The sequence below is a fragment of the Myotis daubentonii genome, chromosome 13, assembly GCF_963259705.1.
Source record: "Myotis daubentonii chromosome 13, mMyoDau2.1, whole genome shotgun sequence".
NCBI lineage: Eukaryota > Metazoa > Chordata > Mammalia > Chiroptera > Vespertilionidae > Myotis > Myotis daubentonii.
The window spans coordinates 23,314,665-23,340,904 of record NC_081852.1 but is presented as its reverse complement, the minus strand read 5'-3'; the positions used below and the strand labels follow the sequence as shown (position 1 = coordinate 23,340,904).

The following is a 26,240-nucleotide window of genomic DNA, read 5'->3' as shown; positions in this document are numbered from 1 at the left end:
CCTCTCCCTCTCTGAAATCAATAAAAATATATTTTAAAAAATATATTAAGGCTGGTTTGGCTCAGTGGATAGAGCGTCGGCCTGCGGACTTAAGGTTCCTGGGTTCGATTCCAGTCAAGGGCACATGCCTGGGTTGTGGGCGTGACCCCCCCAGTAGGGGTTGTGCTGGCGGCAGCTGATCAATGATTCTCTCTCATCATTGATGTTTCTCTCTCTCTTTCCCCTCTCCCTTCCTCTCTGAAATCAATAAAAATATGTTAATATATATATTTAAAAAAATACAAAGCCAACCTTTGTGCTCCTTCCAGTTCTAGCCTACAGTAGGTACCTCCTACTCCAGGTGCCGCCAGCAATCAATTCACCACTCCCAGGCGCTGAGCAGCCGGTGCTTGGAACCGGCACGTGGGGCCCCGCCTCCCTGGGGCTTTCTCCTTCCGGGGGAAACGCTTTGCTACAGGAAGTGACGGAAGCTGTGTGCACCATCGGGTAAGGCTGTCTCTTCCTCTCCACGCGGTGGACGAGCTCGGCAGGCCTGCACCGCTCGTGCTGAACGATGCCGGGGAAACTCCTTAGTGACGCAGACTTGGAATCAGACGCGGCCATGGGAAAAGTGGAGACACCGAGGAAACAAAATGAGAAGGTGCCAACGAGGGCGGAGGGGCTGGGGCTCGGCAGGACGCGTGGCCGGGATGCGGGAGGGGAGGGTGCGCCGGCTGGGAGCGCTGGGAGCGCGGCGCGGACCCGGCTGGTCCGGAGACCCGCATGGGTGTCGGCCAAGGGGCGCCTGGGAGTAGCGTTTCCCGTGGGCGGTGGGCGCGCGGCGGGAGTCCTGGCCGAGGCCGGGACGGGTCGGGACTGCGGGGAGCGCCAGGTGTCCCACGTGGTCCCGGAACCTGGGTGCCCCGCACCCGGGGCACTGAGTTGGGCGGTTAGGTCCCCAGGTTTTGGCTCAAGCTCAGACCTGACTCCCGGCCGGTGCGTGCGCCGAGGGAACTGTAAGTCAAGGTAGGGATGGCCGCTTTAGACGAGCGAGGATTTCACCCACCTGCACACGTGGGCGGCGTCAGCGGAGACGCTTTCGTCCTACTCGGGGAGGCATCGTTTCCGGTGAGCAGCCCTTCGGAACTGTAGTTCTGCACATCAGTTCCTCTTAATGTGAGCGACCAGATCGCCCGCTGGAATGCAAAGCCCTGTTGTGGTGCTAACTGTGCACCGTATTTTTGAGAGTGGCCGGCGGGGTGCAGTTCTCCTGTTCCCTTGACAGCGGCCTGCCTCCTTGATGTTATTTAGATAGTGATTGAATTGTGACCGGGTCTGTTCTGAGATGAGGTCTGTGGGAACAAATCTTGTCTCAGAACTTGTATACGACTTAGGTCTTTTCTTGCTGTTTCCGGATGGGGCGCTTTTACAACAGCAGTATTCTGGCCTTGCAGGAAGCCGAGGGGGCACAGACGTGCCTTCCCAGGTGGGGAGGACACTCACTGCTGTACTTTCCCTGCCTCCGTGACCGTGTTCAGTTGTGGGATCTCAGATTAGGAGGGACACGACCGAACTCCGTTATATTCCGAAGGAGACCACGGGGATGGGAAATCCACTCTGATTTGGTGGAACCAAGGGATGAAAGCTGTGAAGTCGTGGAGAGGGGGCGGGGGAACAGGCTGTTTTCCTGATGTCTGAGGGACGGTCATGTTGGAGGGATTACCCTCATCCAAGATTCGAGAGGCCACACCTCAAGTTCTAGGGAGGCAGATTTCAGCTCCGTACTTCAGGGATTGCTGGGGCTCTGTCGGAGAGGTTTGAACAGGCTCCAACAGCTGCCTAATTGTGTGCAGTAATATTGAGTAATGAAGGTTTCAGTAATGGGAAGCGTTGGAGAGGGTCAGACCTTTCAGGTAGGAGCCATAGTCTGATTTGGTTTTGAGTCTTCACTCATTCCAGCCCCTTGTAACTTAACTTACTTGTGCTTCACCCCCACATCTTTAAATTAGGTTCGTCTTTTTTACACATGGGGTGATAGATTACGAGTTTTTATAGCTTTTTGGTTCATGAAGTTTCTCTGTAAATTCATTTGCACTTGTGAGGTAGGCAAGGCAGATGTTAAGAATCCTTGTTTTACCTGTACATGCATTCTAGGAAAGAAGAGTCTCTATTCCATCCATGCACGTATATGGCCGTATTACTTTTATCAGAATTAAACTGCTTTACTTGGTCACTTGCTATAGTGTATTTAGTTTAGAGCCCGTGGGAGCGTCCCATGAGCCACCCGAAATACTTCGTGAAATTTTGATTTTACAACTTTTGGACTAACATGAATTGAGTAGTTACTAAGAGGCATTCTCTTCCAAGCTAATGATGTTATTGCTATAGACTTATCTTCATATAGCTAATAGTACTAGGAAGCATAGTTTGATTTTTGCCTTACTGCAAGGTGGAAGTACAAATGTTGAAAAATGCCCTCAAATTGTGTTCTTCATAATTGTATAATCTAGAAGTCATCCTGAATTGATGTATCAGATGCTTTGTGCAGTGTTTGCATTTTCTTTATTGATTTTTTTTTTTTTTTTTTTTAGAAAAGTAAAAAAGAGAAGCCAAAATCTAATAAGACTGAAGAGGCAGCAGAAGAAAAGGAAGAAGCCATTTCCCCCAAAGCTAGAAAAGTTAAAAAGAAAGCAGAGCCTTCTGAGGTTGACATGAATTCTCCTAAATCCAAAAAGGCAAAAAAGATCGAGGAGCCATCTCAAGATGAAGTTAAATCCAAAAAGGCAAAAAAGATCGAGGAGCCATCTCAAGATGAAGTTAAATCCAAAAAGGCAAAAAAGATTGAGGAGCCATCTCAAGATGAAGTTAAACCCAAAAAGTCTAAAAAAATCGAGGAGCCATCTCAAGATGATGTGATTTCTCCTAAAATCAAAAGTGTAAAAAAAACAAAGGAGTCTGTGGAAAAGAAAGTTTCCTCTAAAACCAAAAAAGTAAAAAAAAGTGAGGAGCCTTCTGAAGAAGAAGTGGATGCTCCTAAACCCAAGAAGATAAAGAAAGAAAAGGAAATGAATGGAGAAATTGGGGAGAAAAGCCCCAAACTAAAGAATGGATTCTCTCATTCTGGACTTGACTCTAACTCCAATGAAGCTGCCAGTGAAGAAAGTAACAGTGAGTTGGAGCAGGTAAGGTTGAGATACGTATGATTTCAGATAAATAAGTAGGTAATCACTACATACTTAACAATGGGAGGAAATCTGATTTGTTAGCGCTTCATGGGGTCTGTTGAGCCTAGAGTCAGAATGCCTCCTTGCAAGTAAGCAATCTGTTTAAGTTTGGGGAAAATCTCTGCAGACGCCGGCAGCTTATTTGTAAGTCAGAAATCAATAGGAGGGATGTAGTCATGTGAACAGGCCCTCCTCTTAGGGGTTTCACTAACCAAGATTAACACTAGAAAGACTGAAACTTAGTATATACCTATATTGCCCAAAAGCAGTCAAAATCACTGCATTGTGAAAGAATAATATCGGAGCACTCTTCACTTATGTTTCTTAGCTTTCCCAATAACTCACTTCTATTTGACATTTCTTTCATGAATTTAGGGCGCAAAAGAAATAAAATAAACAACTTATTAGAACAAGTATCACTGCATAAAGATTCAAATAACAAGTACTAGTTTAGCTTATTGAGCAACTGCAACTTATCAAGTGTCGACAATTTATCATGTACTTGTATGTTATCATGTGACGGTAATCGAAAAAAAAATGAAAACTGTTATTTCAATACAGAGCCGAACTGGTCATATAAGAAATTTACTCAATTCAATAATAAGAGTTAAAATTTCCCAAGCAGTCAAAATGACTGCTTTTGGGCAATACAGGTATAACACATATATATATATACCGGAAATGAAGGAGGGGGAGGTAACTACAATTATTAATAAACGCATTTATATGTTGTACAAAAAGTCACAAAATTCTAAGACATTGTGTCCTTATATACATAATTGTTTTTCTAATTGAAATTAAAAAGCAGTCAAAATGACTTCCTTGGGCAATCTAGTGTTAAGTAGGATTGTAAGTCTCTGTTTAGGCTGTTAACTAACTTGAGTTGAACAGGATGATTAAATCTGCTTGGAAGCTAATTCTGACTGCTTTTAGAATCTCAGGAAAGTCCTAATTTTATAAACATTTTGTGTTTGTAGGGCATGATCAACATTTAAGAATTTTTTTGATTATTAAAAATAATATGTGATCTAGAGAATTTAGGAAATATAGAAATTTATTTTTAAAAGTTTCCTTAGAATTTCTGCATTCAGTAATTCAGTGAATATTAAGCACTTTTCAGGTACAGAAGTAACCTGTTGATTTTGGTATTTCCTTGCTGTACTTTATATATGGAAGTGTCTTTTTAATCAGATTAGGATTGTACTGTATGCAGTATTGTATCCAGACTTTTCCACTTTTATATAAGCATTTCCCCCACTTGTTAAATAATTTATTTTAATTATTTATTAAGTAAAAATATTAAATATTCTTTTTTTTTTAATACATTTTATTGATTTTTTTTACAGAGAGGAAGGGAGAGGGATAGAGAGTTAGAAACATCGATGAGAGAGAAACATTGATCAGCTGCCTCCTGCACACGCCCTACCGGGGATGTACCCACAACCAAGGTACATGCCCTTGGCCGGAATCAAACCTGGGACCCTTGAGTCCGAAGGCCAACGCTCTATCCACTGAGCCAAACTGGTTGGCTAAATATTCATAATCCATTAAATATTCTTAATGGTTACATAATCCATCACTTAAATTTTTAGAAATTCACATAATTATTGGGCATTTTATTTGCCCAATTTGTTGGGCATTCGGATTTTTACTATCAATGCCACTGTTTGGTCCTTATTTTCTGTGGATGTATGAGAGATGTTGCTGTGGAAAAGGGCTAAGACCTGTGCAACCGCATAGTTGTTTGGAATGGCTATGGAATAGTTCTTAGTTGAGACTGATCCTGCCTTCACTAGCCATACATAGTGTATGTATGGTATATATTCGCTACAGATTTTTCTTCTAGGGTTTTACAGATTATTTCCTTTTTACTTTTTTATATTTTATTTTTAAAATATATTATTGATTTTTTTACAGAGAGAAAGGGAGAGAGATAGAGTCAGAAACATCGATCAGCTGCCTCCTGCACACCCCCTACTGGGAATGTGCCCAAAACCAAGTTACATGCCCTTGATCAGAATCGAACCTGGGACCCTTCAGTCCACAGGCTGATGCTCTATCCACTGAGCCAAACCGGTTAGGGCGATTATTTCCTTTTTAGACCTTCATTTACCCATAAGGTTTTTGTGTCTTTTGGGTTGATTGAGAAAGGTATGTTAGAATAGGTTCTTTGGTTTCTTTCTCAGAAGGCTTCTCTGTATTAACCTGCAGGGGTAAAGTTACTGATTTCTTTCTGTGGCCCTTTACTTGATAGGAAATACCTGTGGAACAAAAAGAAGGCGCTTTCTCTAATTTCCCCATATCTGAAGAAACTATTAAACTTCTCAAAGGTAATATTCTTAGACTATTGTATAAATTAGAACATATTATTTGGAAGCACTCCACCGTATTTGTTGAGAGGAACTAGGATGTGTTCTTATGTGCAGCCATATAATGAAGTAGATCTATATGTACAACGTAGGACTACACTAGTGATGGCCTTGGTTGGACTCTTAAACAGGTGGTTAACATTTATTCAGAAGTGTAATATTTTCCTTTTTTTATCCTCTTCCACTTCTTGAGGTATCTCTAGGTTAATGATACCAGCCTGGCTTAGAATTCATCTTAGCGGCGTGCCTGTGAATGAGCCAGGCGGCCACAGATGCTCACCTGGGTGTTTTCTGAACCAGGTGTTGCACAGTCTGGACTTGGACTGCAAAGCATCTGATTCTCACCTTATACTGACCTGTGGATGACAGTTCATGACAAGCAACTTAAACTCTTAAAATAATAAATATTTACTGTAATTCAGTGCTTTAAAGTATTTTGATATTTTTCAGTCAAATAGCTTCTTCACCACTAGAATATATCTGAACCTGAATTTGTAGATGTTGAGAAGGTAGAATTCCTCCTCCCGTATGGCTGAGACTTGAAGAACTGCAATGTCAGTAACACGGTTAATCTGTTTACAGCCCGTGGGGTGACCTTCCTGTTTCCTATACAAGCGAAGACATTTCACCATGTGTATAGTGGAAAAGACTTAATTGCACAGGCGCGGACAGGAACTGGGAAGACTTTCTCCTTTGCCATCCCTTTGATTGAGAAGCTGCTGGCGGAACTGCATGACCGGAAGAGAGGCCGTGCCCCTCAGGTAACTCAGACACCACCAGGGGATCCAAATTCGCACAGCAAACATCTCTTGGGCATTGTTTACAACCCTACTGTTTTGTATAGGGTTCTCCTTAAAGCCTTTTTTGGGTATTTACTGTATATCTATCTGCAGGTAAACCTGGATAATTCTTTTAATGTGTTGGCCACAGCCCTAGACGGGCAGCTCAGTTGATTGGAGCATCATCCCAATACGCCAAGGTTGCAGGTTAGCTCTCTGGTCAGGTCACATACAAGAAGCAACCAATGAAGGCATATATAAGTGAAGCAACCCCCCCACCCCCTTTCTCTGTCTCCTTCCCCAACTCTCCCTCCCCCCTTTCTCCCTTCCTCTCTCTCAAATCAATTAAAAAAATTTTTTATAGTGTTGGCCACAAATCCTATATATTTAAATATTGTAATCCATCCTATGGTTGTGACCACCTGTATTATTTATTAATGTTCACAATGTTTCTGTCAAACTGTTAGATTGTCCCCAGGGCTCATGGGTTTGGTCAAGTGTCTGTCATTTTTACTTGAAGTGGAAAAAGCATTTATTTATTTATTTATTTATTTTTAAAGACAGGCATTTTTATTTATTGATTGATTTTAGGGAGAGCTATGTATATATAGACAGAAACATCCATTTGTTGTTCCACTTATTTATGCATTCATTGTTTGATTCTTATATGTGCCCTGACTGGGATTGAACCCACAACCTGGGCATATCAGGATGATGCTCTAAGCAACTGACCTACCTGGCCAGGGCGAGAAACCGTTTTTAGTAGCGATGCATGAGTGGAAGGAGAGACACGCAGAGAGGTGAAGAGGCCAACCTCCCTACTTCACTAAAATGCCTGTGTTGTCACATTGGCTGGAGGTTCTTGTACCTGAATTTCTGGCCCCACCTCACTTGTTTACTGGCCTTTTGTGACCATGCTTCCGTCTCATTAATTTATTTGTTTACTGCTGTTAACAAATATACCAGTAAATGAATTATTCTGGTACCTAGAATACCATCTGGCACATAGTGGATATTCAGTAATATCTGTTGGATGAATGTATTGGGTTGTTGCTCTTAAATCCTATTTGTGTCAGGTTGTTACCTTACTGGAGGATCTGTAGTGGTTTCATGTTGTGTGTCCTGCTGGATCAAAGACTGCTCCAGGAATACTTACCTGGCAGGGGAGATACCATGATCACGAAAGACTGCTCCAGGGTTCAAAGTCCCTCATCATGTTGGTCCTGCCTTAGGTTCAGGTCACAGGTTTTGGAGCCAGGCTCTTTTATTTATTATTTATTTTTTTCTTAATACTTGCCCGAGGATATTTTTTCATTGATTTTGCAGTGGTTCTCAACCTTCTGGCCCTTTAAATACAGTTCCTCATGTTGTGATCCAACCATAAAATTAATTTCGTTGCTACTTCATAACTGTAATGTTGCTACTGTTATGAATCATAATGTAAATATCTGATATGCAGGATGGTCTTAGGCGACCCCTGTGAAAGGGTCGTTTGACCGCCAAAGGGGTCGCAACCACAGGTTGAGAACCGCTGTTTTAGAGAGAGTGGAAGATAAAGGGGAGAGAGAAACATTGATGTGAGAGAAGCACATCAATTGGTTGCCTCCTGCACGAGCCCTGACAAGGGCCCAGGCCCGGGAGGAGCCTGCAACCACAGTACATGCCCTTGACCAGAATCAAACCTGGGACCCTTTGGTCAGCAGGCCGACGCTCTATCCACTGAACTAAATCAGCTAGGGCTGGAGCCTGACTCTTAAATCCAGGCTCAGCCTCCTCTTAGCCTTTGGTTTTAGAAATCTCTTGTGTATCATTGTAGAGATTATAGGTGAATACCTTGTGAGAATTGAATGAGAATATTGCATATTAAGCATTTAGTAGAGCCTGAGGCACAGTAAAAGCACAAATATTAGCTAATGTTATTAGCGGTGTTGTTCCTTTCCTGGCGTGCTGTTCTTTAAGTACCAGCAGCTCCATGAACATCTGCCCCAGTTGCTCAGCCTGCTCCCTGCAGCCCTCCTGGAGCACCATACCGTTGGGCAACTACTTTTCTTCTGATTGGGGAGATCACAGTTGTTTCTTCTGAGAAGCCTTGTTGGAAACTATATTATCCTTCCACACACACAGCGCATTACAAAGCACATGTTTTGAAAATACTTGTTACGAATTAAATTTAGTTTTTTCTTTTCAGGTACTGGTTCTTACACCCACAAGGGAATTGGCAAATCAAGTAAGCAGAGACTTCAGCGACATCACAAAAAAGTTGTCAGTGGCTTGTTTTTATGGTGGAACTCCCTATGGAGGTCAAAGTAAGTAAATTCAAAAGTGAGGAAAGGAAAATGCCATTCATTGTTGGATACCCCGGTTAGATCCAACCTTGACATCCGGCTTTACCTGGTCTAATCATCTGGTGGTTTTCTTTGTTGTTATTGTTTAAAGTTGGTCAGTAACACGGTCCTACCTAATGATGTGTCAAATCCTGTGTATCCTCCTCAGGACTTTTGTATTACCTATGTTTATCTAAAGGCTGTAGGGTATCTTACTGAACCCCAAGGACAGAGTCCAGTTGGGCCCTTGGAACTAGAAACTCGGAATTGAAGGTTACTCCCCCCGCCCCTTTTTTTATAATAGGTTTTTATTGATTTTTTTTTTTTCTTTAGAGAGAGAGAGAGGAAGGGAGAGGGATAGAGAGATAGAAACATGGATGAGAGAGAAACATCATCGATTGACTGCCTCTTGCACACACCCCCACAGGGGATGGAGCCCGCAACCCGGGCATGTACCCTGACTGTGAATGGAACCCACCACCCTTCAGTCTAAGGGCCGACGCTCTAACCACTGAGCAAACTGTCTAGGCATGTCTTGGTATCTTTATCTTCAATCCTTAGCATGTTACCTTGTAGTTGGTAAAAATTTTAGAGTGAAAATATTTGTGATTGGTACCCCAGCCTAATAAAAGGACTTAAAAACCAAGCGTATCTTATCGTTATGTTCTCTATAGTTGAACGTATGCGGAATGGGATTGACATCCTGGTTGGGACGCCAGGTCGAATCAAGGACCACCTGCAGAATGGCAAGCTAGAGCTCACCAAACTTAAGCATGTTGTCCTGGATGAAGTGGACCAGATGCTGGATATGGGGTTCGCTGACCAAGTGGAAGAGATTTTAAGTGTGGCATACAAGAAAGGTAAACTCCAAGGAATTGATAAAAGGGATAAGAAGAGTGGTGATTAAGTAGTTTTCTAAGAGTTAAATGAAGCTTTAGGAAATTGGGAAGTTACTTACTTTATTCAGGAAAACTTGAATTAAAAATAATTCACGATTTATCAGAAATGGGGGAAATTTGAGAAAGTAAGGAGAATTTCCTATCTACCAGTTCAGTGTACTTGACTTTTGGTACATTTCTTCCTGACTTTGTGCTATTGCATGTAAGTATGTGTGTGTGCATTAATGTAACCCCACTGTGCATATACAAATTGGGCACAGTAGTCCGCGAAGTGGTTGTGCCATGATTTAATTCCATGTATGTGTTTTAATTTTTAGATAATATAAATTCTGCTTACAAACATTTTTTGTGCAGATAGCTTCCTTTTATATCACAGTGTTTGGAATTAGTTATTTAGGATAGATTTCCAGAAGTGAAATTACTGAGTTGAATGATATGAATGTTCATGCTCCTCAATAGTTATCGTCAAGTTGCTCTCAAAAAGGGTTCTATGAGCTTACACTGCCATTTGAAATATATGAAAGTGCAATGAATTGGTGTCTTGTGGTTTTTTTTAAAATCTTTATTGTTGAAAGTATTACATACGCCCCCCCCCCCCCCCCAATTGACCTAGTCCGCCCCCACATCCCACCCCAGAGTGTTTTTCACTTGTTAGGATTTGTTATAATGGACAGATTTTCCTTGTGGTTCATAAAGGCCAGTGGTCAGAAAGAAAATAAGTTTCAAGTCCTTCTGCTATTTCAAGGATTCTTTTTTCAAAAAGATATTTTTACTGATTTCAGAGAGGAAGGGAGAGGGAGAGAGAGATAGAAACATAAATGATGAGAGAGAATCATTGATTGGCTCTCTCCTGCACACCCCCTACTGGGGATTGATCCCACAACCCGGACATGTGCCCTTGACCGGAATCAAACCTGGGACCCTTCGGTCCACAGGCCGACACTCTGTCCACTGAGCCAAACCAGCTACGGCTATTTTAAGGATGCTTTACATAAATTATTTAGGCAGTATTTATTTGCCTGTTGGTAACCTGTGTCTTTCATTTTTGTGTCTTAATGCCTGGCTTGGCCTAGTGGTTGCTGTAGAGTGTTAATGGAGCCTAGAAGAATTGGGTTAGGTGGAATACTATGTAGGCTTGTTTGGGTTATTCATACTAACTTTTTTACCCCCAAAGATTCAGAAGACAATCCCCAGACACTGCTTTTTTCTGCAACTTGCCCTCATTGGGTATATAATGTTGCTAAGAAATACATGAAGCCTACATATGAACAGGTGGACCTGATTGGTAAAAGGACTCAGAAAGCAGCAATAACTGTGGAGGTAAATGATTCATTTAGTTGCTAGAATTAGTAATAAATTGTATATCATTTTTTCCTGTCTGATTTTGATAGTTTTAAGATTGGCAAATACGAAGTCTTTTTCTAGATAAACAAATCCATGTGAAAAGCCAAGTAAAGACATATATGGTATCTGTGTTTTCTAAGTTCATTTTCTGGTAGTTTGATTTCATAATTTTTTTGGAACCTAAATCTGTCTGAATGATCTAAACAGAAATTCCCCCCTAGGCTTAAAACACTAGAGGGCAGAGGAGAGATCTAGTGCTTTGTGTTGAAGCTGTTTTCATCTTAGGGTCAGGTACCTACCTGAATTTATTTCACCCAAGGAGTAGACGTGTAACTGACTACTGATTGCATTTTTAAGTGGATGAAAGAACAAAACATAGAAACGTTTTTCTTGTTGTTTGGTTTCCTGTAGGAATCTAAATGGTATTTCTTTTCCTACATTTTCATGGTTTACGTCAGAAAGTAAAGAAGAAGTCAGATGCTCTTTGGAGAAATGGAAGGAGCCCTCTGCTTTCATGGTTTAGTTTTTTTTCTAAACAGTGGTATAGTCTGCTCTAGGTGGGCTTAACTACTGCTTCTAGCATCTTAATGGTGAACAGGTGATTTCAGGTTCTAGGTATGTTTATGAAATTGACCTTTTCCCCTCTCTTTTAAGCATCTGGCTATCAAGTGCCACTGGACTCAAAGAGCAGCAGTTATTGGGGATGTGATCCGAGTGTACAGTGGATTTCACGGGCGCACTATCATCTTCTGTGAAACCAAGAAAGAAGCCCAGGAGTTGTCTCAGAATACGTCCATGAAGCAGGTTGGTCCTTCCTCTCTCTTTCCTTTAGGGAGGAAGCATCTTTTATTTTTCATATTTTTACTAGAGGCCCGATGCACGAAATTTGTGCAAGGGGCTCGGCCCTTGCAGTCCCGGCTGCCTTGGCTGGTCCTCACAGCCCCGGCTTCATCTGGAAGGTCATCCAGACGGTTGTCCAGAATGTCGTCCGGATGGTCGTTCGGCTGTTCGGTCTAGTTAGCATATTAGCTCTTTATTACATAGGATTGATTTCAGAGAGGAAGGGAAAGGGAGAGAGAGATAGAAACATCAATGATGAGAGAGAATCATTGATTGGCTCCCTCCTGCACAACCCATACTGGGGATTGAGGCCAAAACCTGGGCATATACCCTGACCAGGAATCTAACCATGACCTCCTGGTTCATAGATTGATGCTCAACCACTGAGCCATGCCGACTGGGCAGACAAATCATCTTTTAATTAATAGAGTATACATGTTAGAGCTCACCTAACCTGTCAGTCTCATCTCAGAGATGAGGAAAAAGTGGCTTAAACCCAAAGTTACACCAGCTAATAGATTTGATCACTCTTATCTGGTGTTCTGTATCTTTTAAATATAGGTGGGTGCATTTGATTTAATGACCAAAGATTGGAAATAGTTTTGAAGCTTGTCCATGTAAGGCACATATTTTCTTTCCACTTCGTATTATTTTCAGTAGAAGTAGCACCAAAATATGAATCTCTTTGACAGGCCTCATTGGTGATGTAAAAAAGTACCCGTATTGTTGGATCTGGATTCTTATGCTAGCTTATTTCTTTGGCAGGATGCCCAGTCATTACACGGAGACATCCCACAGAAGCAAAGGGAAATCACCCTGAAAGGTTTTAGAAATGGTGATTTTGGAGTTATGGTTGCAACCAATGTTGCTGCACGTGGATTAGACATCCCTGAGGTTGATCTGGTTATACAATGTTCTCCACCAAAGGTAAGTGTTTTATATTTTTGTTTTGTTGTTTCTTTTGGGTACTAAAAATGGAAGTTGTATCATTACTTTCATTTGATTAATAAAAGCCGTGTCTTGAATGCTAGGGGTGATTTAAAATTTATTATGAGGCTCTCCCCTGAGAACTGACGGTTGAGTGCAAGTGTGATCACTGGCCAGAGGTAGGAAACATAATTTCTGGTTAGAGGGTCAGCCCTGGAAGGCTACGTGGAGGTGGTGCAACTTTGAACTGGACTTTTGAACATGGGTAGGATTTAGATGGGGTGGCGGCAGGATGGATAAATTCATGAGCTAGAAGATAGAGAAGGGAGAAGAAGCTTGTAGTTAGCAGTTTCCATGGCTAAAATACTGGGTTTTTTTTTGGGAGAATAGAACCTATAAGGGAGGACCCTGAAGCACAATTTACGTGGTGTGGACAGTACTTGAAATTAATAAAAGACGGCCTGAAGGAGCCTGTTACTATCATATCACTTCACCTCCCCTCAAACTGGCAAATCCCTTAGGATTAAAGGATGGAAAAAATACCTGATTACTGTGATCACATGTGATCAATTCTTTTTATTTATTTATTTTTTTACTATTTATTGATTTCAGAGAGGAAGGGAGAAGGAGATAGAAACATCAATGAGAGAGAATCATTGATTGGCTGCCTCCTGCATGTTCCCTACTGGGGATCGAGCCCGCAACCCATCCATGTGCCCTTGGCCGGAATTGAACCTGGGACCCTTCAGTTCGCACAGGCTGATGCTCTATCCATTGCCTGAGCAATGGATAGGGCAGAAGTGATCAATTCTTATAAAGGAAGTCCCGTAAGTGTGTGGCATAGATATTGTTTAAATGAGCCTGCAGACCTGTGCTGTCCAATATGATAGCCACAGCCAGTGGGGTTGTGGAATACACTTGAAATGCACCTAGTCTGACATGTGCTGTAAGAGTAAAACACAGGTTGGAATGTTTCTTTTAAAAAAAAAATATATTTTATTGATTTTTTACAGAGAGGAAGGGAGAGAGATAGAGAGTTAGAAACATCGATGAGAGAGAAACATCGATCAGCTGCCTCCTGCACATCTCCCACTGGGGATGTGCCCGCAACCCAGGTACATGCCCTTGACCGGAATCGAACCTGGGACCTTTCAGTCCACAGGCCGACGCTCTATCCACTGAGCCAAACCGGTTTCGACTGGAATGTTTCTTATTTTAAACTTTTGATTACTATGCACTGGATTTTGAAGACATGAGAAAAGAATGCAAAATATCTATCTCATTTTGAAAACTTGTTTTAAATAGGTAGCATATTGAAGTGATAAAACTTTTGGGTATATCGAGTTAATATTAAAATTAATTTAACCTTTTTTTTAAAATATATTTTATTGATTTTTTACAGAGAGGAAGGGAGAGAGATAGAGAGTTAGAAACATCGATGAGAGAGAAACATCGATCAGCTGCCTCCTGCACATCTCCTACTGGGGATGTGCCCGCAACCCAGGTACATACCCTTGACCGGAATCGAACCTGGGACCTTTCAGTCTGCAGGCCGACTCTCTATCCACTGAGCCAAACCGGTTTCGGCTAATTTAACCTTTTAATTTTTACTTTTTAGTGTGGTTACTAGAAAATTACAGATTGAAATTACATACGGTTCTGCCGGACAGCACTGTTTAGATGGTGCTTTGTGCAGACGTGTCCATGGGACAAGGACCATTGGTCTAGAGCAGGGGTGGGCAAACTTTTTGACTCGAGGGCCACAATGGGTTCTTAAACTGGACCGGAGGGCCGGAACAAAAGCATGGATGGAGTGTTTGTGTGAACTAATATAAATTCAAAGTAAACATCATTACATAAAAGGGTACGGTCTTTTTTTTTTTTTTTTTTTTTTCAGTTTTATTCATTTCAAACGGGCCGGATCCGGCCCGCGGGCCGTAGTTTGCCCACGGCTGGTCTAGAGGTTTTGAAAAATTGTCACAGTACTTTCATATTTTAAAAATTGATTTTAGATGGAGAGAGGAAGGGGGAGAGAGAAACATCGACTGGCTGTTCTACCTATTCATGTTCATTGGTTGCTTCATTTTTTAATATATTTTTTCTCAGAATGCTTCATGAATGCGTGTATATATATACATACATACACATACACACAAGATAGATTAGGGGGTTGTAGGAGTGCTTCTGTAAGGAAATTGGTACGATTACACACATACATGTTTTTTAATCTTTAGAGAGAGAAACATTGATCAGCTGCCTCCTGCATGCTTTCTACGGGGGACCCAGCCCACAACCTGGGCATGTGCCCCAATGGAATTGAACCAGCAACTTCTTGATTCGTGGTTCGAAGTTCAATAACAGCCACACAGGCCGGACTATTGGTTGCTTCTTGTATGTTCCCTGACTGGGGATTGCACCCACAACCTTGGCATGTTTGGGGTTCTGCTTAACAAATTGAGCTACCTGGCCAGGGCTTTAAATTTTTTTTGGGGATGGTTTTATTGGTTTTATTGGTTTTATTGGGATGACATTAGTTAGTAAAATTTCATAGGTTTCGGGGGTACAGTTCTGTAATACATCATCTGTATATTGTATGTTCACCACCCAAGTCAAGCCTCCTTCCATCCACAATTATCCCCTTGCCCCCTTCTCCCCCTCCCCCTTTTCCCTCTGGGACTATTGTCTATGAGGTTTTGTCTTTTTTTTTCTTAATCCCTTCACCCTTTTCACCCAGTCCCCCTCCACCCTCCCCTGTGACAGCTGTCAGTCTGTTCTCTGTATCTACGAGTCTGTTTCTGTTTTGTTTGTTAGCTTATTTCGATAATACTTTAATATGAATTGAAATGCTAAGGAACCTCTTCCCTCATAACCCTGGCATATTTACCTCCACTCTTGCCTCTGTGTCGACTGCTCAGGTCCTTGTCTATTTTTTGTTGTATCACTCTTGTATTTTACTTCAATAGGATGTGGAATCCTACATTCATCGTTCTGGGCGAACAGGTAGAGCTGGAAGGACTGGGATTTGCATCTGCTTTTATCAGCACAAGGAAGAATATCAGTTAGCGCAAGTGGAGCAAAAAGCGGTAAAACTATTTTCTTAGCCTTATTCAACAAATGTAGAGTTCTAAAGTCGGCCTTTGGTTTCTTTACCCAGTTTTTATTAACTTGAAATTAGTTGTATTTCCAGTGTGTGGCCATGACTCAGAGTTTGTTGGATACATATTTTATACATTGTCCTACAATATAAGGCCCGTTTTGAAATAACTTGGCATTTGAAAGCAGTGGTTTTGTTTTCATATTTAATAATTATAATGGGTGTTTTATGTTAGAAAGGCAGCTTTCAGACCATGAGAACACATCAGAAATATTTAAGGCTAGATTAGGGGGTTGTAGGAATGCTTCTATATGGAAATTGGCACTTCCTCCTCCAGGGTGGACTGCTCTTAGTGACTCGCTTACAAAGAAAATGGTAGGGGTGGTGGGGCAAGGGGCAATTACAGTGCCAAAAGCAGGCAAATGCTGCCTGGCAGTTGATCATGGTTGACAGATAAGCATGTACCCCTGATCCAATATGATGAGGCAGCTTTCACCTCTGGTCTTCTTTCCCAAAAATCCATGACCCCCGTCTAAGCATGTGAAAAATATCAGATAGCTGAATTGAGGGACAGTCTGCAGAATACCTGGTCAGCACTCCTTAACACTGTCCGGGTCATGAACAACAAGGAAACATAAACTGCCACAGATCAGAGGAGACTAAGAAGACATGACGATTCGATGTAATGTAGTTTCCTGGATTGGATATTGGAACAGGGAAAGAATACTAATAGAAAAACTAGTGACATTCTAATGAACTCCGGAGTTAATAGTAAAGCAGCAGTTGGGTTTCTTAGTTGGGATAAATGTACCACAGTAATAACAATAAGAAAACTTGGTGCATGATATATAGGAACTCTTTGTAAATCTAAGTCCATTCTCCAAAAGTTTTTCTTATAAATATGTAATATGTTTGGTAAATATAAAAGATTAGAGGGAAAAAAAGATTAGAGGATTACCAATCTCAAAGAAAATAGTTAATGGCCATGTTGTATATTAAACTATAGTTCATTTTCTTGTAGGGAATTAAATTTAAACGAATAGGTGTTCCTTCTGCAACAGAGATAATAAAAGCTTCCAGCAAAGATGCCATCAGGTATGTTCCCTGCCACTGCTGTGGGGATTGAGCTCGAAACTCAAGCGTGTGACCTGACCGGGAATTGAACCAGCAACCTCGCAGTGCACAGGACAGTGCTCAGCCAATGGAGCCACACCCGCCAGGGCACGTGACATGGTTTTTTGAAAAATAGGAGGCCCTGGCCGGTGTGGCTCAGTTGGTTAGAGTATCATCCCATATACTGAAAGGTCACAGGTTCAATCACTGGTCAGGGTGCATACAGGAGGCAACTGATTGATGTTTCTCTCTCTTCCTCTCACTCTAAAATCCATAAAAACATAAGCTGTGGCCACTGTGGCTCAGTTGGTGGATTGTCATCTCCTATACCAAGAGGTGTGGTGGGTTCAATTTCTGGTCAGGGCTTGAGCAGGAGGCAGCTGATCGATGTTTCTCTCTCTCTCTCTCTCTCTCTCTCTCTCTCTCTCTCTCTCTCTCTCTCTCTCTCTCTTCCTCTCCCTGAAATCAATTTTAAAAAAACAAACAAGAGGAGTTCATGATAAAAAGAAATACTAGATATTAGCATATTAATAGCTGGGGAAAGTTCTGCAAATGGAAAGAATTTAACTCAGCATTTTTCAAACGTATTTTTAGCATGTCTTTCTTTAAACATTCTGCAAACAGGGTTTCTTATGACACCAGTTAAGAAAATTTGGGGTGAGATGTCGGGAAGGAGAAAAGAGACCAAGATGGTGATGGTGGGGTATGGGAGATGGTCTTGAGCGGGACAGGCCTGCCAAACGAGGCTGCCTCATGTAGCCTATTCGTCCTTGTGGACGCTCTCTTTCAAATTTGAGATGTGACATTTATTATCACCAAGATAAATGTATAGTCTCGTAAAGGCATGTATCATTTTTAACTTGATTTAAGAGTCTTTTTTTTTCTCTTTTATTTCAGAATGGAAATAGTTGAAGTATTTCCTGATTCTAAAAGTAACACATGCTTTATTGATGCACATTTTAAAATTGTTAAGGTTTTTTTTATAACACTGTGATGAACATCTTAATATCTTACTATTTTCTTAGGATAAGACATTTTGTTTTGGTGGTTAGAACTAGATAAAATCAAAGGAATGAATTTATTACCACAGAAATGTGATGATTACATGCTTTGCATGAAAATGATGTGTTAGACCTCATTAGAAAGTTACTAATTTAGCCCAGCTGGTGTTGCACAGTGGTTGAGTGTTGACCCGTGAACCAGGGGGGTCACAGTTTGATTCCTGGTCAGGGCACATGCATGAGTTGCAGGCTCGATCCCCAGTACGAGGCTTGCAGAAGGCAGCCGATTGATGTTCTCTCTCATCGATGTTTCTATCTCTATCTCTCTAAAATCAATTATGTATATTTGCTAATGGGCATAGGGATTCTTTTTAGGGTGATGAAATGTTATGGAATTTTAGATAGGTTATATATACACACACACACACACAGATATAGTTACTTGAGATGTTGTCTTGAAAATGAAATCTGTCAGGCAGGTACAGGGTAGAGGGTGTCAATGGGGAAAAAAGGGAGACATTTGTAATACTTTCAATAACGAAGATACATTAAGAAAATGAAATCTGTCCACTTCTATCCTTCTAACGAATATATTCTCAATCACACTTTAGGTTTTTGGATTCTGTTCCTCCCACTGCTATTAATCACTTTAAGCAGTCAGCCGAGAAACTGATAGAGGAGAAGGGAGCCGTGGAAGCCCTGGCGGCAGCTCTGGCCCATATTTCAGGTGCCACATCTGTAGACCAGCGCTCCTTGATCAACTCAGAGGCGGTAAGGTCCCTGTCAGATACCTGATGCTTTATAATTGGGAGTTGGAGCAGGATTTGAAAGTGTTCCCTTTAAACTTCCCAATTGTTTCATTGCTTCTTGGCCTTTTGGCTAAGATCCAGTGTAAACTTCCCAATTGTTTCAACTTTTTATTTATTTTATTTTTCAATTACAGTTAACATTCAGTTTATTTTGTATTAGTTTCAGATGCACAGCATAGCAGTTAAACAGTCACATACTCCACAAAGTATTCTAGTAATTCCAGTACCCATCTGGCATCATACATAGTTATTACAATGTTGTTGACGACCCAGTTGTTTTAACTTTTGCTTGAAGGCAGATGTATATAAACAAACCCTTCGAGACATAAAGCAGATTAGTGGTTGCCAGTGTCCCTGAAAAGGGACGAAATGGCCGTGACTGCTAATGGGCATAGGGATTCTTTTTAGGGTGATGAAGTGTTCTGGAATTTTAGATAGGTTGATGTTTGCAAATTTTGTGAACTTACTAAAAACCCCTGAATGGTACACTTTAAAATGGTGAATTTTGTGGTTATGTGAATTGTATCTCAAAACTTGAAATTCCTAAAATACACACATACATAAGTGTACATAATACATTTGTCCAGCATACCTAGAAACTTTAGAAGGTGTATGCTTTTCGGTTTCTTTTTTTAAATTTTGAGGTAACTATAGGTTCACAGGTTGTTGTAAGAGATAATATAGTGAGATCCTTGTACACTTTGCCCAGTTTCTCCCAGTGTTAACAGTTTGCAAAACTATAATGTCACAATGGGGTTATTGACTTCGGCACAATCCACCAACCTTATTCAGGGTTCCTCAGTTTTACTGGTACCTATTTGTGTGGTTGGTGGGGGGTGGAAGGCAGCATATCCTTTTAGGGAGAACTTTTCCAGAAATATTTTAGAAACATGAGGGCAGGTATTTATCAGCTAGGTTTGCTTTTAAGACTTTAATTTTGTTCCCCTTTCCTCCATAGGGCTTTGTGACCATGGTCTTGAAGTGCTCAATTGAAATGCCAAACATTAGTTATGCTTGGAAAGAACTTAAAGAGCAACTGGGTGAGGATATTGATTCCAAAGTGAAGGGAATGGTCTTTCTCAAGGGAAAGGAGGTAAGGAAGGCTGGGACCCCTGTTGTGACCTTGCTTTGGTTCAGTGGCTTTCCGCGGCCATAACGCACTGTGTGGGGGTTTCTCCCTGTTCTCGGGGCGGCTGCATATGTTCACTCTCTAGTTTTCTCTGGGCAGTGCCATCCATGACCCTCAGCTCCACTTAGTCACGGACACCTACCCCCCATCCGTGTGGATCCTGAACCGCCTGCCTCCAGTGCTGGACTTGAAGATCCAGCTGCTTCCCTGACATCTCCACTAAGATGGAATTTATTATTAAGCAACTTAAAACAAATACAAATTCTTTAATTCACATTCAAAATTTAAAATCTTGCCTTCCAAAAGTGGTGTTCTTTCTTCTGAGTCCTGCTCTCAGTTAATGACACGGATCAGCACAGCGATTCTCAAACATTTTGGTCTCATGACCCCTTTACATTTTTTTTTTAAATATATTTTATTGATTTTTCAGAGAGGAAGGGAGAGAGATAGAGAGAGTTAGAAACATCGATGAGAGAGAAACATCGATCAGCTGCCTCCTGCACATCCCCCACTGGGGATGTGCCCACAACCCAGGTACATGCCCTTGACCGGAATCAAACCTGGGACCTTTCAGTCTGCAGGCTGACGCTCTATCCACCGAGCCAAACCGGTTTCGGCCCCTTTACATTCTTAATAAATGTTGGGGATACCGAAAAGCTTTTGTTCATATGGGTTATATCTAGTGCTATTTTCCATATTAAGTTAAAACTGGGACTCTAAAACAAGAATATCATGTTCAGTTAGTCCTCAGAGCATCATCACATGTCATGTGGGGTCTGGGAAACTCCACTGCACCCTTGGGAAAGAATGAGAGTGAAAAGGGCAGATGACATTTCAGTATTCTTATGAAAATAATTTTGACTTTGTGGAACCCCCTACAGATCTCAGGTTTCCAGGGTACATGGACTATACTTGGCCTGGTGAACCAAATGAGGTTTATCTTCAACTCATTTCATGTCCGACCACGTTGGTTATCTCTAACTCCACATAATGTGTGGGATGAAGTCTCAACTTTCCCATGAAGGATAAGATCCTCTATGAGCTGGCTCCTGCCCCCCTCACCACCTTCATCTCTGCCTCCTCACCACCAGCACCCTCCTCCACTCCAGCAATGCCAAGCACACCTTGTTTTTTCTCATCCTACATGCATGGACCCAGTATTTATAATATTTCTTTCTTCATGGTGTCCTTTGTGATTGGCTTAGCTCTAAGTCTCCCTGTGAAGCTTTCCCTGGCCATAAGCAGAGTTGGGGGCATCTGTATCTGTCCTGCAGAGTTCTTAGGGCATACCTTTATTTCCGGTAAATTTTACTTGCTGTGCTTGCTGGCTGAGAGCCTCAAGAACAGTATAATCTACTCAAGGGCAAAGACTGTTTTCTAGTTCTGTCTATACCCAGTGAGAGCCTGTCATTGAATACTTAGTAAACATGTAAATGAACATTCCCACAAATGGCAAAATCTATCAGTACCTGATGCTACCTGTGATTATACCTGGGTAAATTGTTGGGTAGAGGGGCTGTTCCTCATAAAATGTTGCAATCACAACCAACCAGTGGGGAGGGATGCCTGTGTCAGTTGCAGGGGTAGTTTGAATATAGTATAAAAAATGGGTACCAAGAAACAGGACTTAATTGGAGATAATGTCTGCTTATTATCAAATATAGTGTCCTGAATTTAATTTTTTAGAAAACTTCATAGGAGGCTGAATTATAAAAATACTAGATTAATCATAGGTCATTTATTTTTCTGCTTTAGTTCGGCCATCTTGAATAGTTGACACTCTTTCTGATGAAAGGCAGTGTTTTAGACTATAAGTTTTGGAGCCATACTGACCAGAGTTCTCAAACCTACTCTACTTACCAGCTGTGGGGTCCTAGGCCAGTCAGTTAGCCTATCCAGTCTTCTGTTTCCTCAGCCATAAATGTAGCTAATAGTTACTTGAGGATGAGCACAGTGCGATAGCTAAGAATGACCTCTACTCAGTTCTAAATAGTTTTTGAGTCATATATATATATCCTTAGCTTTTTGCTATTGTGCTTTGGGAGGTACAGTGTAGTGTGTTGGTCTTCGTCTAAAGTTTACCTTAAATTAATACTTTTTTTTGACTCGATAATGACAAATTTATTACTTTCCATGGCTTCATTTCTGTGGACACTTAAAAGAAAAAAGTCTAGTACACTCCAAACTATGCATTTAATTTTTTTTCAAGCATTTAAAATATCTTGCTTAGGTACATAATATTTATCCCTTCCAGAGTTTTCCTGTCCATTATTATCTTAGTAAATAACAAGAAATATGAAAAGCTATAAAGAGATAATAAAAATAGAGGACACAAGAAGCATTTCAGAACATTATTGATGGCAAAAAAGAGGCCATTTATAAACAGTATTTGCTGGTTATACAATTTTTAAATATCTTAATGCGAAATGTGATATTCCTTTTTTTAAAAAATATCTTCTTTTTAAAAAAAAACAATACCTGGTTATTCGGTGTATTACTTAATGTGCATTTTATAATTCAGGTCAAAGGCTGGATTAACTGCTTTTGTTTTGATTTCTAGGGTGTTTGCTTTGATGTCCGTACTGAAGCAGTCACAGGAATACAGGTATTCTTTTTCTTGGATTTTGAAGTTAACATATCTAAATTGTAGAATGTTTGTTATTGAAAATACAGAATAATAGAAAGGAAACAATAGCTCTAGGCCCTTCACTAAAAGACAATTAAGAATTTTAGGATTTTTCTCTCCTAACATTTTATTCTGATATATTTTTTTGGTCAGCCTGCTTGTTTTTTTTTCCTACAGAGTATATCCAGACTCCCCTATATATGTTACATGAGGTTTACATAAACTTTTTTAATTTCTATATCTTTCTTTATTCACTACTGCTGTGAGAAACATGTTTGTACAAGGTATATTTATGTTTTACTGCCTGAGAGCTTTGGATACCTATAGTAATTGAATTGAATAAATGATACTGTGATGATGCTATACTATGAGGCTACTTCTCTCTCTTTTTAAAAAATATATTTTTATTGATTTCAGAGAGAAAGGAGAGAGAGAAAGGTAGAGACATCAATGATGAGAGAGAATCGTTGATCAGCTGCCTCTTGGGGATCAGCCCGCAACATGGGCATGTGCCTTGACGGGGCATCGAACCATTACCTCCCGGTTCTTTGGTTGCTGCTCAACCACTGAGCCTTGCTGGCCAGGCTTTGAGGGTACTTTTCATAGTGAAAGTTATTTTTCCACCCTTCAGTGACTCTGGCTTTTGGGCCATGAAGGTTAGTATTTTTGACCAGTGACCTTTTACGCACTTAGGTTATCAATCTAGTTTTTCTCTTTGAGAAAGGGCAAAAAATGTCTTTCTCGTGTCTTTTTAAACCAAATTCAGTAAAAATAAAAGAGGAAAAAACAAAAGCATCTCTCAACAGGAAAAATGGCATGATTCCCGGCGCTGGCAACTCTCTGTGGCCACGGAGCAACCGGAGCTGGAAGGACCGCGGGAAGGATTCCGAAGCTTCAGGGGACAGCGGGAAGGCAATCGAGGCTTCCGGGGACAGCGGGACGGAAGCAGAAACTTCAGGGGACAGCGGGACGGAAATAGAAACTTCAGGGGACAGCGATCAGGCGGTGGCAACAGAAATAACAGATTCCAGAACAAAGGCCAGAAACGGAGTTTCAGTAAAGCGTTTGGTTAGTAATTGAAGTAGACGATTTATATGGCAAAACAGAACTATGTTTGGCAACATGGAACTGAACTTTTTTTTCCCATGCAAGGTTAAAAGCACATTGTGTTTCCTTCCTGACCACTTGCCCTGGCCCATCTCTCCCAGAGAGATAAGCTTCATGTAAATCACTTCATCTGATTGTCATTTATAACTTTATTGCTACTTCTGTATCAGGTTTTCCTTTTGAAAAGGTATATGAATTCATTGCATTTTATTCTAATGCATTTTTTATATATTATAAGATAAGGTCAAGGATGTATCTGCCTATACTTTTAAGTTGACCAGTCTTTATACTTTAAAGCAGTGGTTCTCAACCTTCCTAATGCCCCGAGCCTTTAATACAGTTCCTCATGTTGTGGTGACCCCCAATTTCATTGTTACAAATTGAACATAATTAAAGCATAGTGATTAATCACAAAAATAATCTGTAATTATATATGTTTTCCGATGGTCTTAGGCAACCCCTGTGAAAGGGTCATTCGACCCCCAAAGGGGTCGCGACCCACAGGTTGAGAACCGCTGCTTTAAAGTATCTCTGAATAGTGTTCTTCCCTAAGTACCTATGCAGAATGCAGCAGTCTCTGACAAGCGCTTTCTTCTGTAACTGGCATTCCTCAGCCACCTCCTAACGATTCCTCCTGTGATCCTGTAACACGTCTTCTGAGAATTAACACAGCGATGTTTTGAAGTAAGATTTCAAACAGCTTGATGTAATAGTGTTTATGCCAGCATATGCTATAGATTTGGAGGATAGTGATACATATGATAGAAGACAGTATGTAGATTAGCCATCATTTTGTGCACTTTGATACATTTTTAGCTTCTCAATATAGAGTGATTTGTGCTTCAGTGAATTCTTCATAGATTTTATACATCTATAAATCTCTATATATAACAAAATGTTTTTAATAGAGAGCAAGTGTCTCTAAGGAATTCTAAATGTATGAGATGGCTCCATAACTTTCTTTGTAAGTAAGGAGGTTGGATATATGGGCCTTGGTGACAGTGTATTACACTTCCTATTTACCAAGAAGGAGTTAAGGGAATAGGGGGCAGAGATTTGCATTGCTGAAAAATCAAAACAAAACAAAGCCACTGAAAATACTTTTCATATGCAAGAAGGAAACATCTGTTAAGAGCAAAGAGAAGAGCAAGTGAAGATAAAGTATCTTTAATTGGTAGAAACTTAATGGGTCATTAATGTTTCTGGCAGTTAATGTCTAATGGGCAAACTGGAATTTTTAGGTAGAATGATCTGGTTTAGTTTCTCAAAAAAGCCTATTCCTATATCCACAGTATAGGAATCTTTATTAAACTGCTACTCCATTGGGAGGTTTTAAAGACAAGCTATGTGATTATTTTAAGTTGTTGCTTTGAGGGAATTGGAGAACTTGACATAGCCTCTGGCCAGGTAGTTAACTGAGTTCTCAAATATTACTTCTCTGAGAAACCTTCTGCATGGTCCAGGAGCTTAAGAATGGCATTGTCTTCTCGCCTTCATTCCTAGAAAATCTGTACTGGGAATCTCAGGGAATAAACTATGATGGGAGAAGTTAAACTGCGTGGCCTATCTTGTTTTCATTTAATTATTTTGAATAACTGAACTCTTTCTAGGACCTGGTTTTTCTCACTTAGTAGTGTCTTTGTATCTAACTGCCTTTTACTTGGTCACTTTGCAATAAGGGGCTCAGATAGCCACCTCACCCCTGATTCTCCAGGCTATGTCCTTTTTCTATTTGGGCTGCAGTTCCCTCTGCATCCTGACCGGATGTTTCTCAGTTCTCAGTTTTATTTCTTGATCCACTTGTCAGTGTTACCACTTTTCCTCCTGTTCCTCGTGGCTACCTGTCAAACCACAGGAGTTTAGGGGAAGGTGTTTGGTGACAGAGAACTCATGTGCCTTGTGGATTATAATTAATAAGAAATAAGACATTTCATAGTTTAGATAGAAACGGGTACTTTATCAAGCAGATTAAAAGGACATAGTACTTGTCCTTTATTAAAACCTTGATGTGGATTAGCCTAAAGAAAAATAATCAGACCTAAATCAAGAATAAGGGGAAAATTATTGGATATTTCACTTTACACAACTTAATTTTAAGGAAAGCATGGCTATGGCTGTTTTAGTAAATGAAACTAAAGTCTCTTCTGGATCCTAGAATTCAAACTATATTTATAAATGTATAATTCAGCTACTGCTCGGTTGAAATGGGCTTTTGCGCTAGCCTGGGGAATGTTACCACTTTTACTATTTTCTACAGAGAAAATATTTTCTAATTTATGAACTCAATGAACTTTTAAAAGCCAGCCCATTTTTACATTGGTGTTATCTATGCAGTGGTTTCTTTACAATTGTACATAAAATGTTTTTATTATAAAATTGCGTTAATGTATAAAATATTGCTTTATGCCATAATAAAGGTATTAGTACTTTTTATGTTTTTGGTGACTTTTTTCCTAAAATTGAAAATAGCTTGAAATTTTTATTTTAAAAATAAATGGTGCGTATAAAAGTTCAAACATAGAAGAAAAAACCTAACAGTCACCTCATATCTAACATTTTTGTGAGCATTTCTTCCAGGAATTCATGTACAAAATTGGAACCATTTTCATTCAATTTTGTGAGTTGCTCTCCCTGCCTCAACATGTAGTGCACACTTCAGAAAGTATAGATGTATGA

The 26,240-nt window shown here is 40.6% G+C and overlaps 1 protein-coding gene across 1 annotated transcript; it reads left to right on the top strand.

Annotated features, from left to right (window-relative positions):
- Positions 1–471: 471 nt before the first annotated feature.
- On the top strand, positions 472–25,997 carry DDX21 (DExD-box helicase 21). Its single transcript, XM_059662520.1, has 15 exons — positions 472–640; positions 2,571–3,161; positions 5,458–5,533; positions 6,155–6,333; positions 8,540–8,657; positions 9,350–9,535; positions 10,749–10,894; positions 11,573–11,722; positions 12,524–12,685; positions 15,649–15,768; positions 16,801–16,874; positions 18,505–18,664; positions 19,661–19,795; positions 22,392–22,436; positions 23,264–25,997. The coding sequence occupies exons 1-15, from the start codon at positions 554–556 to the stop codon at positions 23,528–23,530; spliced, it is 2,496 nt and encodes an 831-aa protein (XP_059518503.1). The 5' UTR covers positions 472–553; the 3' UTR covers positions 23,531–25,997.
- Positions 25,998–26,240: the final 243 nt, after the last annotated feature.

Bases quoted from the DNA above. Each gene is read 5' to 3' on its own strand.
- DDX21 (XM_059662520.1), top strand. From the start codon at position 554: ATGCCGGGGAAACTCCTTAGTGACGCAGACTTGGAATCAGACGCGGCC. The intron at 3,162-5,457 runs GTAAGGTTGAGA...TTTACTTGATAG, and splicing joins GTAACAGTGAGTTGGAGCAG to GAAATACCTGTGGAACAAAA. The intron at 22,437-23,263 runs GTATTCTTTTTC...ATCTCTCAACAG, and splicing joins AAGCAGTCACAGGAATACAG to GAAAAATGGCATGATTCCCG.